The 15,968-nt window shown below is 41.7% G+C and overlaps 2 protein-coding genes across 4 annotated transcripts in view; one reads left to right on the forward strand and one right to left on the reverse strand.

The window, feature by feature from the left end:
* The window catches only part of ELP1 (elongator complex protein 1), a 57,738-nt gene extending 49,444 nt beyond the window's left edge, over positions 1-8,294 (reverse strand). Inside the window, exons 1-5 of one of the 2 annotated variants that reach the window (XM_030293393.2) lie at positions 7,855-8,294; positions 3,913-4,075; positions 2,957-3,109; positions 2,653-2,734; positions 1,833-1,913 (exon numbers count right to left, since the gene is read on the reverse strand). In XM_030293393.2, the coding sequence (XP_030149253.1) occupies positions 1,833-1,913; positions 2,653-2,734; positions 2,957-3,109; positions 3,913-4,062 (466 nt within the window). In that variant the 5' untranslated portion in view covers positions 4,063-4,075; positions 7,855-8,294. The remainder of the gene's footprint in view (positions 1-1,832; positions 1,914-2,652; positions 2,735-2,956; positions 3,110-3,912; positions 4,076-7,854) is intronic. The other variant, XM_032595571.1, reaches the window with a different exon arrangement.
* A 92-nt stretch (positions 8,295-8,386) lies between these two features.
* Positions 8,387-15,093, forward strand: ABITRAM (actin binding transcription modulator). 2 transcript variants are annotated; one of them, XM_030293365.1, is made up of 6 exons: positions 8,387-8,505; positions 10,115-10,166; positions 10,875-11,004; positions 13,716-13,792; positions 13,873-13,942; positions 14,036-15,093. In XM_030293365.1, the coding sequence occupies exons 1-6, from the start codon at positions 8,427-8,429 to the stop codon at positions 14,171-14,173; spliced, it is 546 nt and encodes a 181-aa protein (XP_030149225.1). In that variant the 5' UTR covers positions 8,387-8,426; the 3' UTR covers positions 14,174-15,093. The 2 variants fall into 2 exon arrangements, with proteins under 2 accessions (XP_030149225.1, XP_030149226.1); XM_030293366.1 differs by having other exon boundaries at positions 8,417-8,505; positions 10,031-10,166.
* Positions 15,094-15,968: the final 875 nt, after the last annotated feature.

The raw sequence follows: 15,968 nt of genomic DNA on the forward strand, positions 1-15,968 counted from the left end.
CAATCACAGAGTGATGAGACAAATATATGTCTAAGACCTACGACCCTGACTTGGACCCCCTCTCCCTTGACTTACACTCTATTACTAAGTTTCTTCTGAAAAAGTCAGTGGGATTAGCCAGGCCCAGTGCACTTTGTCATCCAAAGGTGTGCTGGTTACTCCCTCTGTGGCTGTCCTCAAAAAGGATGCCCAGGAGTCCCACCCTAGATCCTAGACTCTTCTAGCACCACACCTGCTCCTAAGTTTATCTCCTCCCAAGACTGTAAAGATTCCCTACATGCCACTGACTCCCAATCCACATCTCTGACCTCTCCTGAGCTTCAACCCCTTATATTTGCCTACTCCACATGGTGATCCCACATGGCCCTTAAATAAATCCAGAACAGAACTCACCATCTACCGCTTACAAGTCAGCATTTCCCTACCTTCCCTCTCAGTTACTGGCATCTTTATTCCCATCACCTGAGCTTCTGACTGGAGCCCCATTAAACTCTTTCTTCCTCACCTTACATACCCAAACCCGTTTATTTCACATTCTAACTACTATTTCTAATTGGCGAAGACAGGAGGAGAATCATGTATACGTATTCCAAAAACATTTCTCAGATAATTCTAAAAACGTATCCCCGTCCTCCCTGAAAATCAAATTTTTCCTGAATTCATTCCACCTTTCAGCCCCACATTCACCTTCCTTATCTCTTACCTGTTTCTTTTACTACCCCTATCTGATCACCCTGTCTCCAGTCTCTTCCCTCTCTACCAATCAACCAATAAATCTGGCATCATCAAAACCTGTCCAAATTTAATCAAAATCTATCCTGTTTATTTCAATTCACACTCATGTCCTGCCAGCAGCAATACAACAGTACTCACGGCTGCCTGAGTAAGCCATGTCGTGTCTATGAAGCATCCATACCTGGCAATGGATGAATTTCCTTGCTTACACCACACCCCTACCCTCAACTGTCACCCACCCCACACCAATTTAGCCAAGACTCAGCTCAAGCCAGCTTTCTCAAGTCCTCCCTCTCCATTGCTCCCTTCCCCTCACGCTACCCTAATACCTACACATGTTATTATGGGACTCCTTAAAGGAAAATCTGAATTATCCACACCACCAAACACACTGTTATGTTCACAGTACCTACCCAAAAATCATCTCTGAATAAATTATTTTTGAATAAATAAATGAGTAGCAACTTTCTAAATCACTTCTCAGAGTTGGGAGAACAAGAAGGCATGAGGTCAGTAATCAGTAAAAGTTAAAATCCCTTCTCCCCCATCCCTTTCCTCAACTGGGCCATCTACCTGGTGCCTTTGTGATGGCCAGAACTTCCTATACTCAATAAACATCTCCTCTCTTCTCCCCTTTCAATACTCCCACACATCAGCTACATCTTAGGAAGAAAACAATCTGATGGTTCCCATGAAAATGGAGATTCGGGTCCAATCAGTAGGAACAAAGAAATCGGCCTTCTATCCCACCTCTCTTGTTTTTGCCCCAAAACTGTACCCCAGAAATGCTCGCTTTATTTTTGGAAGCACAGTTCCTTTCACTGAAGCCCCAGCCTAAGCCTGCCCTGAGGTTTGGGTAACAACTATGCAGGTGACATTAAGCAGATTTCTATTCCCCAGGTTACTGGCAACCTGAACTCTCAGAGCCGCAAACACCGGAGGAATGCCTTGTATGGTCTGGAAAGGGCTAAAGGACCTGGGCTACCAGACACTGATGTATGAAGCTTCACCTTTCATAGTTCTTTGGGTTTCTGAAAATGATCAAACTTGAGAGGAACTTCAGGCCACAAAATGTTTCAAAAGAAAGCTATACTCACTTTCACCAAAATCATCCTGATGGATCTTCTGTTCCATGATGGGCTCAAAGTCTTTTGTCATCATAATTAGAGTCTGTTGACCTTGGGTGGGCACAAACAAGAATGATTTTGTTTTCACATAACAAATGTGCTATTTCATAAGTATCTACAGCACTGGAAGCTACAGGGCTGGAGTGGAGGAGTTTAGAGTGAGAACAGGAAAGGCACAATTCGCTCAAAATATGTGGACTCTCATTTGAAGGAAAAAAACAACAAAACAGCTCTGCCTGCCTAGGTAAGTTACCTGGTGCTTATTCTCAACTGTTCATGAAAGCTAACATGAAAGTCCACCAGCCCTCCTCCACTAACTTCACACTTCACCAAGGTTATCTCTTCAAATACATACCTCATCAGGGGTGCCAATTTACAGAAGCTCATCTGGAATGAACAGACTCAAAGGGGAAAAAAAGTAGTTTTCAAGAGCTTATGAAGAGGTCCTGAAAGAGCTAGAAGAGCAGTCTTTAGAATCTGTTTAATAACAATTCTTGCTCTTGTAATAGATTAAATATTGCTGACAATTTTACTGTGGACCTCAGAGTTTTTCCAAGTTTTAGGACTGTTTCTCATTTCCAAAAATTGAAACAGTTATAAGAAATAATTTTTTAAAACAATATACTAAGAGGTGAAATTTAAGTCAAAAAGAACAAATTCCCTCTAGATTATAACGATGCTATCACTGTTCAAAGAAATTTTCTGAATAAGTACCCCAAAACTTAAGCCTTTAAGGTATTATGCGTCCCGTTTTATAAAAGTCAGAGCGAGAGACCAGGGACAAGCTTACCTGTAGCAAGAAGCACCAGTTCTTGGTCAGGACTCCAACTCATGATGGAGATGCCACTGGCCACACTCCCCACACATTCCAGCTGCCATCAGTAGACAAAAGTGAGCTTTAGAAATACAGCTAACATATAGCTACAGTACAGCTACAGCCAGGCCAACAACTTTTTGTCAAGAAATACATAATGCAAAGACTCTCATTTGCAAAATGCTTAAGTATTATGGCTCCTGATTTTTTTCAACTTCTACACAAAACACGTGGCTTGAGGCTGCTGGAGATTTCCTCCTCACTGGACCCTTCCACTTACCTGGCATGTGCTGAGATTGCAGAGTATGACATCTCCGGAGGCTGTGGCCACACACACAGACTCCTGATCCAGCAAGTCCTGAATGCCAACAATGCAGCCACTTCCGTCCTCTGGAAGAAAGCCTTCCGCCACTAAAGAAATTTCATTTTTCACCTTTCACCAAAACAAACACATTAGCAAGTCAGGCCAATAGACTTTCAAGACCAATTCATAACATTTCCAAAAATAAATGACTTTTTGATGCTTCTTTTCTAATATAAAAGTTTTCAAAAAATTTTTTTCTGGATTAAAATCCAAACCTTCATTTGAGAAATATTACAACCCTACAATCTTTAACAACCAAAAAAATAGTTCGCGGGGATGCCTGGCTGGCTCAGTCAGTGGAACACGTGACTCTTAAATCTCGGGGTTGTAGATTCAAGCCCCATGCTGGGGATAGGGACTGCTTAAAAATAAAACGAAAAAAAAAAAAAGGTAGTTTATGGGACTTTTTGCTTACTAAACAAAAGCAAGAAGCCTGGTCTCAAAAAATGCCCAATAAAATATAAAGCTAGTAACTATGGTTTTCTAAAATTTCTATAGTATAGGGAAAAAGAACTAAGAATGTAATTACCTAAAATACATAAGTAGCAAAATATAAAGGAAGATATCAGAATCAACTCAAAGAGCTTTTAAATTTGCAATTTTCATTTGCATTCCCAGTTGTGATCCACTGTTATAAACAGTATTTACATGATAGAAGGGGTAAAAAGTAGAGCACCCACACAAAATATAACGTCAGAGTTTTGCCAACTTACATTTGAAACACAAGTAGAGTTAAAGGCAGGTTACTATTCAAGTAATATCTAATATGACATCAATATAAGGCAATGGGAATATTCATTTAGGAGGATACAAATTCAGTAAGATTTAAAATAAGGATTATGGGGGAAGTAAGTTTGGAAAAAGTAACTTACTTCTCTTGTGACAGGGTCTATTTCTATCAGTCCATGGTCTGAGCCAATGAGCACTGTCCTCTGTTCAGTTCGGAGAGAAAAGCACTGAGGTTTCCCTGGAGCCTGAATATCCCTGAACTCCAGGGTCCGAAGTAATTTTAGATTTCTCATGATGAAGCAATTCCTGAAAGTACAAATATCTCTTGATGAAGAATTATTACTCTGAGAGAAAGGAATTGCTTAATAGTGACAAATGACACTCAAATTAAGCAAAATGATATAGGGGCAGGGACATGGTAGTTAGAATAACCAAGAAAAAAAGAAAAAGACCTAATCCGAACCCACAGAGGGTTGTGGTCACAACCTCACCAACTCATTTTGTTTACCTATGGTCTACAAATGGAGGTTCTGAAATCTACTTTATGTTTTTAACCTTTGGGAGAGGCAAGATCCTCAACTTTAAAATTTTTCTTCAAAAAGATTTAACATCAGTTATTCCTCAGGAAAGTTGAAAAGATCAAAATAAATAAGAAAACATCTTATTTTTGCATATTTGAGTATCTTTATAACCTGACTGATTTATAAAATCAGGGGTGTCTGGGTGGCTCAGTTTGTTGAGCGTCCAATCATGATCTCAAAGCTCATAGATTAAGCCCTACGTCAGGTTCTGTGATGACAGCGTGGAACCTGCTTGGGATTCTCTCCCTCTCTCCCTGCCTCTCCCCCCGTTGCACACTCTCTCTCTGTCTCAAAATAAATAAACATTTAAAAAATAATAAAATAAAATCATATAAAAATCAGTATATATATCCTATCAGTTGAATAAAATCTAGAATAAAATGGCTTTAATATTACCAGGTGAATTTCTTTGTAAACTAGTTTTCCATGTTCATTTAAAAAATAAATACTGATATCTTTAAATAAAAGTATATACTGTTCTCAGAGAGGAAAAAAAGACACTACAATATTACGGCACTCACAATGACCAATAAATACTGAGGAGCTTGGTGACTTGATATAACTACTTCACATAATTTGGCTTTCCTGGCCTGGTTTTTATCAGTGCAATAGAAAAGGTGAAAAAAGAACGATAAATAGGAAACCTACTTTGGTCTGGCAAAATCAGACCTGCTTAAATATATAACATTAGCTAAGAGAAAAAAACAAATGAATTTTAACATATTGGATATTTATATTCAGATACCTTTAAAGTTTATACAGTTTATAACTGGAAGTCCCTAATTTATGTTAGGGGTGGCAACATACAGACCACAATGGCCTTATTATCACCTTAATTTTATTATCACCTTAATCCAAGATGAATTCTCTCATCTTGCATTTCATACACACGACAATGCAAGAATAAAGACGAGTTCATCTTCATACTACTACAGCACATAATGGTAAGCGTAATACGAAAGTACAACACGTAATGTGGCTTAAGAGGAAGGCAAGACCATACATCACATGGTGGGAGTGAGGAAGAAAATCAAAGCCAACAATGGTTTTGTAAGCTTTGTTGACATTTATATTCAAGAGCTTCTGGAAATTATTTGAACTGATATTATATCATGTAGGCTTTTAATTTAGATCTAATTCTAGATAGAAAGCTTGGTTTTTCAAGAAATTTAAAAATTATCTTTAAACATCATATCTTTATCTTTAAACATCATACAGATGACCACTGACACAGATCTGAAAGGATGGCTAGATGTGAGATGAGAGAATGCCTGGCTACAGAGGAGTAAGCGAGTGATAGAGAAGGAAGAAAAGAGAACAGATGGGCAAAGGGGTCCAATGTAGTCTCCAGTGTGTCTTTGATGCTAGTTTATCTAATAATCATGCTGTTACTGTCGCTATTATCAGATCATCAAATGTCTTCCTATGCCTCCTGTGAACTTGGACTCTATTAACCAAAAACCTGTATATCCCTGGGGTCAAGAGACCCCGGGATAAGAATATGGAGGACCGAGACGGAAAGAGCTGAAGACTTTTTCCTGTTATCTTGCTACACCAGTCACCGTCGTCCCAGCAATGGGCCTCCATCCTTGAGGGGCCCTTTGGTCCCAGTCCCTGCCACTCCCAGCACCAACCTCATCAGCCCCACTCCAAACGACACTAGCACTAACCCGGCAGTCTCTCTCCAGACACTGAAATCCAGAACACAGGACTCTTCTGAATTTCAGAGTCATCAACACCTGAAGTCAGAGTCCAGTTTTACGATGCCTCTCCTCCAAGATTAGGTCATGATAACTCCATCTTCCCTTGTTTTGAACCTAAGCCCTAAGCTAAGTGTTACAGCTTCTTTCATCAGTTCACATTTTATGTTACCTCACTGCTTTCTTTTGCTTCTTATTCCTCAAATAGCTACTTAACCAATTCTTCATGCTAAATTCAGTTGAAATATTGTGTGGTTTCTACTTTCCTGATTGGACCCTGCGTGACAAACATAGCAAACAACTGGAGTTCTCAAGTCACAGAGCTTCCAAAATCACCGACAAAGGTGAGCTATTAATTTACCTCGCACCAACCCAACCCTTCTAAGCTCAAAAAACTTCTTTAACTTTTCACACCTATCATCCTATTCCCTTATCTTCTCAGAAGCATCCCCTACTCCTTTTCAAGGCTAGGGAAGTAGCAGCCTCCACACTTCCCTGGGACCTCAACTTATTAGTACCCTTTCTTTTACATCTGCAATATCCAGCTCCTCAATGATGAAACCTTTCCAGGGGCGCCTGGGTGGCGCAGTCGGTTGGGCGTCCGACTTCAGCCAGGTCACGATCTTGCGGTCCGTGAGTTCGAGCCCCGCGTCGGGCTCTGGGCTGATGGCCTGGAGCCTGTTTCCGATTCTGTGTCTCCCTCTCTCTCTGCCCCTCCCCCGTTCATGCTCTGTCTTTCTCTGTCCCAAAAATAAATAAACGTGGAAAAAAAAAAAAAAAAGAATGATGAAACCTTTCCCAGTCCTTAAGTGTGCTAAAGATCTCTTCATACCACAGATCAATCCTGTATCCTCTATGAAATTTCTGGCAACTCCTCCAGTCTTTCGCCTCTTGGCTAATTATCGTGCCCATGACTACAAGTACCAGGCAGCTCACTAATGTGCTGACTAGATCTAAATGTCTAGCCCTGACCGTCCCCAAAGTGAACAACGAACCCACATTTTCAACCTTCTGATATTATCACCAAGATGTCTCACAAGCACATCAAATACAACCTGTAAATCGAAGTACTGCTATTATCCTATTCAAGTGAGTTCCTCCTGCTTGAGGACATGGCATTTCTGTTCTCTCTGTCCCCCAAGATGAAAACGGTCTTTCCCTCGTTTTTGCTCATATTTCATATTAAACTATTCACTGGTTAGCTCTGTTGCTGTCAATACAGTTTCAATTCTTTGCACAATATCTAATTAATCCCATGACCCGGTGTGTGGCCTACACAAACACCTACTAAGCTCTTGGTAAGTGCTAGGATCTGAAGACAAGAGAGGACTCTGTCACTGCCTACAAAGAGGTCACAGTTTAAAGAGAGAGAGGACCACATATTATACCACATTAGGTCGAGACGCACAGGGGGCACCTCCACGAAAAAAGATGCCAGAAGCAGCGCGCAACACAAATCCAATTCACTAACAGTCGCACATTAATTGATTCGCTTTATTTGGTGCATTAATTGTTCAGCGATATTGTCCCCTCCTGCAAGGAATCCGGAGGCTGGTCAATGTGCCGACCGGGAGCAACACGTCTTCCCCAGCATGCCGCTTGCCGCAGACCCCGGATAGCGCTGATGGCAAGTCTCCAAAAAGAGAATTTAAAGGCAAAGGTTATCACGCCACACTCCACTCCCGGGTTTCCTGCAGCAGGGAGAGTTCGCACGCTCGGGGGTCCTCTTCATCAGGACATCCCTTGAGGACACGCCAGGTTCCGTGCCCGCCCATGCCCCGGAGTGAGTCGTTCGAATGCTCACCTGCGCCGCGCTGCGAGGCTCCGCAAACAGCGGTGCTCTGCCCTCGCCTCCTCAGCCACGCGTAGCCTGCCCTTCCGGAGCCCGCCCGGGGCTGCACACACGCCCCTCTGCGTCCGCGGCTCTCCAGCTTTCGGGACGCGAATTGGGCCCCCGGGCCGCTGGACCCCCGGGAGGAGTGGCTGGAGAGGGGTCGAAAGGACAACCCGTAAGACTGCAAAGAGCGTGCGAAGCAGACGGGACACACCAACAGCGGCGCGGGAGTGACGTCACGAGGAGGCGGAGGCGTGGCCGGCCTTCTCCGTAGCCCCGGCAAGGTAGGGTGGGGAGCTGTGCCTCCCCTCCGCCTCTGTCCCTCTGCCCTCCCGCCCACACTACTATTTTCGGTCCCCGATTTGACGTCTGACTTCGAAGCACCGTACTGAGAAGCTTCGGTGGCGGAATCTGCCGGGCCAGGAGAGCAGCACGCGTGCGCACGCCGTGGCCCGCGCGCCGGAAGTACGTCCTCGCTTCGGGCGTACAAAGAGGAAGTGCTCGGGTCCCGGAAGGCGGGGGTAGTGGCGACCGTGGTCGCCATGGCTACCGAGCCCGGGGCAGAGGGACCCGCAGTGCCTTCGCTCGTGGATCGTTACTTCACTCGTTGGTACAAAGCCGGTAAGAGGGGAATGATGTAGGTCTCTGTTCGGCCGCATTGGCCTGATGTTGTAGGGACGGTGGTGACAGATCATAAGCCACGGGCGCGCGCCCCGGTGCTTCCTCACCACGTCTGGAGAAACTGGAACTCTCTGTTCCCTTCTAGACGGAAGGAATGGCAATTGCAGACTCAGGGGCCTGAAATACAGCCGGGCGCACTCTGGGGCTGGCGATGTAGTGCGAGTTCAAGGGTGGGTCGCTTGCGATAAGATACTAGTCTAAGGTGAGATCCCCACCAAGGAAGGGAGGGGCTGGATTGCATTCGCCGTGAGGGCCTGAAAAGCTTCGAGGGGCTCAATCCTATAGCAGTGACCATACACACAATGATTTAAATGAGGTCGAAAACTATAATAGAGGCAGGGATGGAGAGAAGAGGTGGGTTCGAATAGAGGCATTTGGAAAGCAGAATCTAACAGTTGTACTAAAAGTTGCCAGTACCATACGCGTGTCAGTTGGAAGTCGGTATCGTGTTGTACTGCTTTGTGTACGCAGTACATATCAGTGGTGGGAGCATCGTTGAGGACTCTTCTCTAGGCCCTACTTGCTCCCTTTCATTCAGGGATAATAGGTGTACTCATTTTTTTTTTTTTTTAATTTTTTTTTCAATGTTTATTTATTTTTGGGACAGAGAGAGACAGAGCACGAACGGGGGAGGGGCAGAGAGAGGGAGACACAGAATCTGAAACAGGCTCCAGGCTCTGAGCCATCAGCCCAGAGCCTGACGCGGGGCTCGAACTCACGGACCGCGAGATCGTGACCTGGCTGAAGTCGGACGCTTAACCGACTGCGCCACCCAGGCGCCCCGGTGTACTCATTTTTTAAATATTGTGGTATATAATTTTGTAGCCAAACTGAGGTGTTTCCCAGAATCTGAGACTTTCAGAGCTAACATCAAGACCGTCTTGGGTAAATCAGAAAGAGTTGGTCACTCTAAAATTGACTAACAAAACAATACTACTGTATTATATAAAGAATGCATTGCTAATGGCACTTTTTCTAATAGAAATAATGAGTGTACTCATTTTAAATATCCATCTATCTATCTATATATAAATGTTTATTTTTGAGTGAGTGAGAGAGAATGAGTGGGGGAGGGCCAGAGAGGGAGGGAGACACAATCCGAAGCAGGCTCCAGGCTCTGAGCTGTCAGCACAGAGGACATGTAGGGCTCAAACCCACAGACCGTGATATCATGAGTTGAGCCAAAGTCTGATGCTTAACCAACTAAGTCACTCAGGCATCCCTGAGTGTACTCATTTTCAAGTGAGGATGGAGCAAAATGGAGCAAAGAGTTAGCAAACACTTTAATATTTTTTTTTCAATATATGAAATTTATTGTCAAATTGGTTTCCATCACAATCACTTTAATATTGAATGAATGATTCTTTCTGGGCCAGGGCCCTTTAAGTACTTTACAGGAAGCCTTTATGTATATCTTTTTGGGTAATAAAGGGATACCAAGGATCAGTATGTGTTCAATCTTCAGAATTACCTGTACAAACCAAAGAAAGTACCACACAGTGGGAGTAAATGCCAACCCACCAATCAACAGAGTCATTCATTCTTCTAGATGTCAAAGGCAAACCCTGTGAGGACCACTGTATACTACAGCACTCCAACCGGTAAGCAAATTGGAAATTTTAAATTATAAAAAAAAGTTTCTGGTATTGTAGCCTGGTATGGTCTTGGATTGAACAAATGGTCATTAAATGATTATCTAACACTATATTGAAATGGCATTTATTATAAGAGTTGGGCTGACAAGATTGAGCCTTTCAGTGTCTACTCCAAACAAACTTGATTAACCAAACATCCAAATGGAGGACCCTCATGGAGAGGGCATGCCTTCCTTCTCATCAACCTCAGTGCTACCTAATGACTTCTAATGCTCTTCTTTTTTCTGGGAAGGAAATTCAGTCTCACTTATCCCCCCCCCCCCGCCGCCTTTTTAAAAAAATTTTTTTTAATATTTATTTATTTTTGAGACAGAGGGAGACAGAACGTGAGTGGGGGAGGGGCAGAGAGAGAGAGGGAGACACAGAATCTAAAACAGGCTCCAAGCTCTGAGCTGTCAGCACAGAGCCCAATGCGGGGCTCGAACCCACGAACCATGAGATCATGACCTAAGCCGAAGTTGGACGTTTAACTGACTGAGCCAGCCAGGCGCCCCCTCACTTCTCCTCTTTTATTATTGCCTTCCCGTCTTAGTTAAGTTCCAGCAGTAGCCAGAGGAAAATGGGGGAAAACAATAGCGTGAGTAGGAGTACTGTGTCGTATGAGGAAGAATTCTTCCAAACGATAACACAGCACCACATTTTTGCTCCTTACAGAATATGTGTCATCACATTGGCAGAATCTCATCCAGTTCTTCAAAGTGGAAAAACAATCAAAAGCATTTCCTATCAAATCAGCACCAACTGTAGTAGACTTCAGAACAAGGTCTCTGGGAAATTTAAGCGGGTACGTTCCTGTAATTGTCCACTTAAATCTCATAGTAGTCATAGTAGTGACAGATCCAGTCAGTCTTAGAATCCAGGGATATGTGCTCAGCATACTTCCCTGACAGTTTGATGTGCTAATTTTAAGAATACCTTAACCTTAAAGAAATTCTTAGACCAAAAAATGAGGTATTTCAGGAGGAAAAGGATTTGTCATATTTTTGGTTTTGTGCCACCATTCCTGTCACTCCCAGGGTGGAGGATGGAGAAGGCGGACCTTTGAAAGGACAACTTTAATACCAATATAACAAGATATTTTTGTCTCTTCTAGTTTTATGAAGCCAGCATCTTGAGTTGTCTAAAACTTAGGTGACCAACTCTTCTTTAACATGTATTTTCAAATATAAATTTAAAAATATCCTGAGATAGTGGGGAAAAAAGTCTGAAAAAAAAAATAACAGTATTTGCTCACCATTTTCCATTCTTTCATCTTTGCCAATTTGATACAGATCCAGTCACCTTAGCACCTTGTAGCACCACACAGTGCTCAGTTGTAATGTTCTCTCTACCCTCTACAACTCTAGGCAGGGTGGACACATTTTATTAAAAGAGAGCATCACACCAAGGACAATTCAGTAACATACTGAAGTACCCTGACATAGCTACAGGATAGGAAAATTTCAGTGGATGATTTAGCTCCTTCATTTTCTGACTTGATACTAAGAGTTTCTGCTAATTACCCTCATCGTTCTAGGAGACCCTGTCTATACTCTCCTTTGTAGGCCTGAAATTCCCTAATAACATACCTTACAAGTATTAATTTTTCCTTGCTCACGAAGCACATGGACTTAGAAAAGCACGAACCTTTCTTAAAAAATAAAGTCTGCAAATTACAAGTATAACAGCTAGTGCTTGTGAGGTTCCTATGATAAATCTTTGTCCAAAATAGTAACACTATTGTTACTGTTGAAGAATAGAGAAGTACCTAAATGTGGAACCCACTACAGATAAGATGTGATTGAATCTCAGCACTGCCAATCTTTGATTCTCCCAAGGGAGGTGATACAAAAGGGGTCAAAACATTTCTGCTCTTTTAATACAGACCCAGTGATGGACACACCCTCAGGGACAAATCCTCAGCCCTCCTCGGGAAAAGTGAGGAGCCACACTGACTAGTATTTTGAAATGAAATACCCACGTGTAGAGGACTAAAGCCAGTTGTGGTAGCGTCTGTGTGCTATCTAATGTTTTGAGTGGTAGAGAGGTCATGGAGAATAGCATCTTGACCTCAAATACCCATGTTCACTGTAGGAAAAATTTCTGGGAAAATGAGCAACATGTGAGACATGCATGCAGGGGTTCCCCATGAGCTTCCTTGTAGATATTTGTCAGAACCTCCCCCAGACACACCCATATAGTGGAGTACATGAAATAACAGCCATGCCTTACCCTTCCAACAGATGAATGTCAAAACGCAGTATTCTGGGTTATAGGATAATGGGCAAACTATTCTTATTTGCTATTTAAAACGTTTTTATTTTTCTAAACTTTCCTCAAAGTGAATTCTTTTTAATTAGAAAAATATAACTGCTTCAAGTAGTGTTAGTAATTAACCCTAATAAAGAAGTTCCTTTATCTAGTAAGTTCTAATATAAAAAATAAGTTAGGTCTTAATGAAAGTAACTTTGTATAATATTACTGTCATACTGTCATGTTGAATTTTACATTATTGCTTATTGATGGATTTTCTTACACTTTTGAAATCTTTACGTGGCCATGTGTAACTTTCTCATTTACAGTTGATAAAATACATTTTTTTTAAGTTTTTTTTTTCTTTTTTTCTTTTGTTAATTTACATCCAAGTTAGTTAGCATATAGTGCAACAATGATTTCAGGGGTAGATTCCTTAATGCCCCTTACCCATTTAGCCCATCCCCCCCTTCCACAAACCCTCCAGTAACTCTCTGTTCTCCATATTTAAGAGTCTCTTATGTTTTGTCCCTTCTGTGTTTTTAAATTATTTTTGTTTCCCTTCCCTTATGTTCATTTGTCTTGTATCTTAAATTCCTCATTCCAGTCATACGATATTTGTCTTTCTCTAATTTCGCTTAGCATAATATCCTCTAGTTCCATCCAAGTAGTTGCAAATGGCGAGATTCCATTCTTTTTGATTGCCGAGTAATACTCCATTGTATGTGTGTGTGTGTGTGTGTGTGTGTGTGTGTGTATATATATATATATATATATATACACATATTCTTTATCCATTCATCCAGCGATGGACATTTGGGCTCTTTCCATATTTTGGCTAATGTTGATAGTCATGTGTCCCTTCGAAACATGTGTTGATACCGCATGTGTCTCTTCGAAACAGCACACCTGTATCCCCTGGATAAATGCCTAGCAGTGCAATTGCTGGGTCGTAGGGTAGTTCTATTTTTAGTTTTGTGAGGAACCTCCATACTGTTAAAGTTGATAAAATGTATTCTTAATCTTTAAAGTACGCTTTACCTCAGGTGTCTTAGTCTGCTCTTTCCCCTAGAGCCTACGATTATAGCTGCCCTATAGTAGGCACTTACATAAATGTTTGAATAAATGAATATTTTTTCTGTACTAAAGTCATTTTTATTTAAAACACTAGTTCCAGGAGTCCTCATTCTAACACTGAGGGCTGCCTCTCAAAGGAAAGTGAACACGTACACTACTTAATAACTTCTTCCCTTTTATTATCAGGGGGCACAGTTTCTAACAGAGCTTGCACCTCTGTGTAAGATTTACTGCTCAGATGGAGAAGAATACACCATATCTAGGTGAGTTACTTTTTAACCACAATTTAGAAGAAACAAGGGAGGTAATGTTGTTCTTCAAAACAGTTTTTTTTTTTAAATAGCTGTGTCAGAGGACGGTTGATGGAAGTGAATGAAAACATTCTCCATAAGCCATCTATTCTACAAGAGAAGGTAAAGTGGGGAGAAAAAAGTATGATCCCATCCACATACTTTTTACCTGATTTTACACATCTGACAGTACTAAATCTTCTATTTCCTTTCTAGCCATCCACTGAAGGCTACATTGCAGTTGTGCTGCCCAAATTTGAAGAAAGTAAGAGCATAACAGATGGGTTACTGACACAAAAACAGTATGAAGAAGTTGTGGTGAGGCGCATCACTGCCACGACAGCCACATCATGAGGACCGCAAAGGAGTAACACACAGCGTGGCATGCGCACACTTCCCTGGCCTGAGCGATCAGAGCTCTCAAGACCCAGCACGTGTGAAGCATGCTTCACACCCAGCCATCCGCAGACACGTCTCATCTTAAAACTTAACCTACTTTCCTGTCTTTGTCTTGCATAACAAGCCTCAGTTCCTGTTTGGTCCTCTGTCCTGCCCATGTACTCACTCAATTCTCCTTTTGCTTTTACGTAACAATCGTCAAGCAAGGGATGTTTTTTTGGTTTTCTTTTTATTGGATTAAAAACAAACAAACAAAGCACTTTGAGGAAAATTTGGACAAGACACCTATGTTTTAAGTAGCAAAGTAAAAACAATTTACCCATCATCCTGTAACCCGTTGGTGAATACTACATTTGACACACTTCTGTTTGAAATGTTATGGCATGATCATTGTTTTTGCCTCAATTTTCCCTCAGTTTGAAGTTAAAAAAAACAATTGGGCCTTTTTACTGAATCTTTGTCTGACGGACGCTACCAGAAATGCTAGTGCCGCCCCTTCAGCCCCAGCTCTTCTCCCTCTAGGTTGTAGGGGAAAGGCAGGGTGTAGACTATACCCCCTCTGCCCCTTACACCTCTGGGGTGGCCTTCCTCTCTGCAACCAAATTGAATGGAACACTGTGGCTTTCCTAAACAACGGAATCAGGAAGAGGCTCTCCTAGCGGGGAAGTGCGCTGATACAGTGTTGTAGTCGCTCAGTCTCACGCTCTAGCTACGGGGTAGCCGGCCAAGAGGTTGCTGTAATCCCAAGACACACGTGCCTTTGCATGGAACAAAAACTTTCACATCATCTAAACTAAAAACAAAACTGAATAATGGCTTAAGATTGTGTCTTTATTTACACTAAATTTCAAATAAAAGGGCTTCTTAAATTGTAATTTTTTCTTCAGCGCTGCAATATGTATACATTTAAAGATCTCTGTAAATAAAACAGAATATTTAATTTAATACAGAAGAAATCACCTTACTTGTGAACTCCTTTGCATGCTCAGGTTTCTCTTCAGATCGCATAAATCTTTCGCCTTTTACTTGTAAATTCCTTTGGTTTGGGATCCTCATGCTGTTGAAGTCATGAGTCATCCCTTCCTCACCCCACCTGAACTTAGCAGAATATTTTCACTTCAGGAACGTAAAAGTATTCTGTAAATCTACAAGTTATTTTTGACTCACAAGAAAAACTTCTTGACTTGAGTGCCAGCATGACTATCCCCTAAATATACGCACCAGACACAATATAGGTAGTAACTCTACAAACACCTACATCAGTGGTGCCGTGAGCTGAAAATCTAAGCACAAATGAGCAGATCCCCATTTTGAGTAGCTGAAGACACCATAAAACAAAGATACTAAAGACAGTAAATAGTAATTGTGTGTGTGTGTGTGTGTATACACTGTGTATGTATGTAATATACACATATGTATTTTACATATAACATTACCTCACACTGTTCTCCCATTACTTCCCTTGTAGTTTTCAAGAATATTTTGGTTTCAGGGCATAAAAACCATGCTTGATAATTTTATACGGGGCACTGACCAAGCTGAATGTATCCCATTTTCTCCTGAAGGCTTACAGTAAGTTTAGTTTCCTTCGATAAAATAGTGACTAGCTAATTGGTAGCACTGCGGTTCTTCAGGATCTTGTCAATATTGATTGTGATGGATGACCCAGATAACGATCATCAGACAAGCTTATATAACTACCACCATTTGGCAACTGACATGTCCTATCAGATTTCAAAATGAATTTCAA

Source organism: Lynx canadensis, chromosome D4 (assembly GCF_007474595.2).
Source record: "Lynx canadensis isolate LIC74 chromosome D4, mLynCan4.pri.v2, whole genome shotgun sequence".
In the NCBI taxonomy this organism is placed as follows: Eukaryota; Metazoa; Chordata; class Mammalia; order Carnivora; family Felidae; genus Lynx; species Lynx canadensis.

Excerpts from the sequence above, each read along its gene's own strand:
- ABITRAM (XM_030293365.1), top strand. The coding sequence starts at position 8,427 with ATGGCTACCGAGCCCGGGGCAGAGGGACCCGCAGTGCCTTCGCTCGTG. Across the intron at positions 11,005-13,715 it reads TCTCTGGGAAATTTAAGCGG|GGGGCACAGTTTCTAACAGA; the intron begins GTACGTTCCTGT and ends TTTTATTATCAG. Across the intron at positions 13,793-13,872 it reads GAAGAATACACCATATCTAG|CTGTGTCAGAGGACGGTTGA; the intron begins GTGAGTTACTTT and ends TTTTTTAAATAG.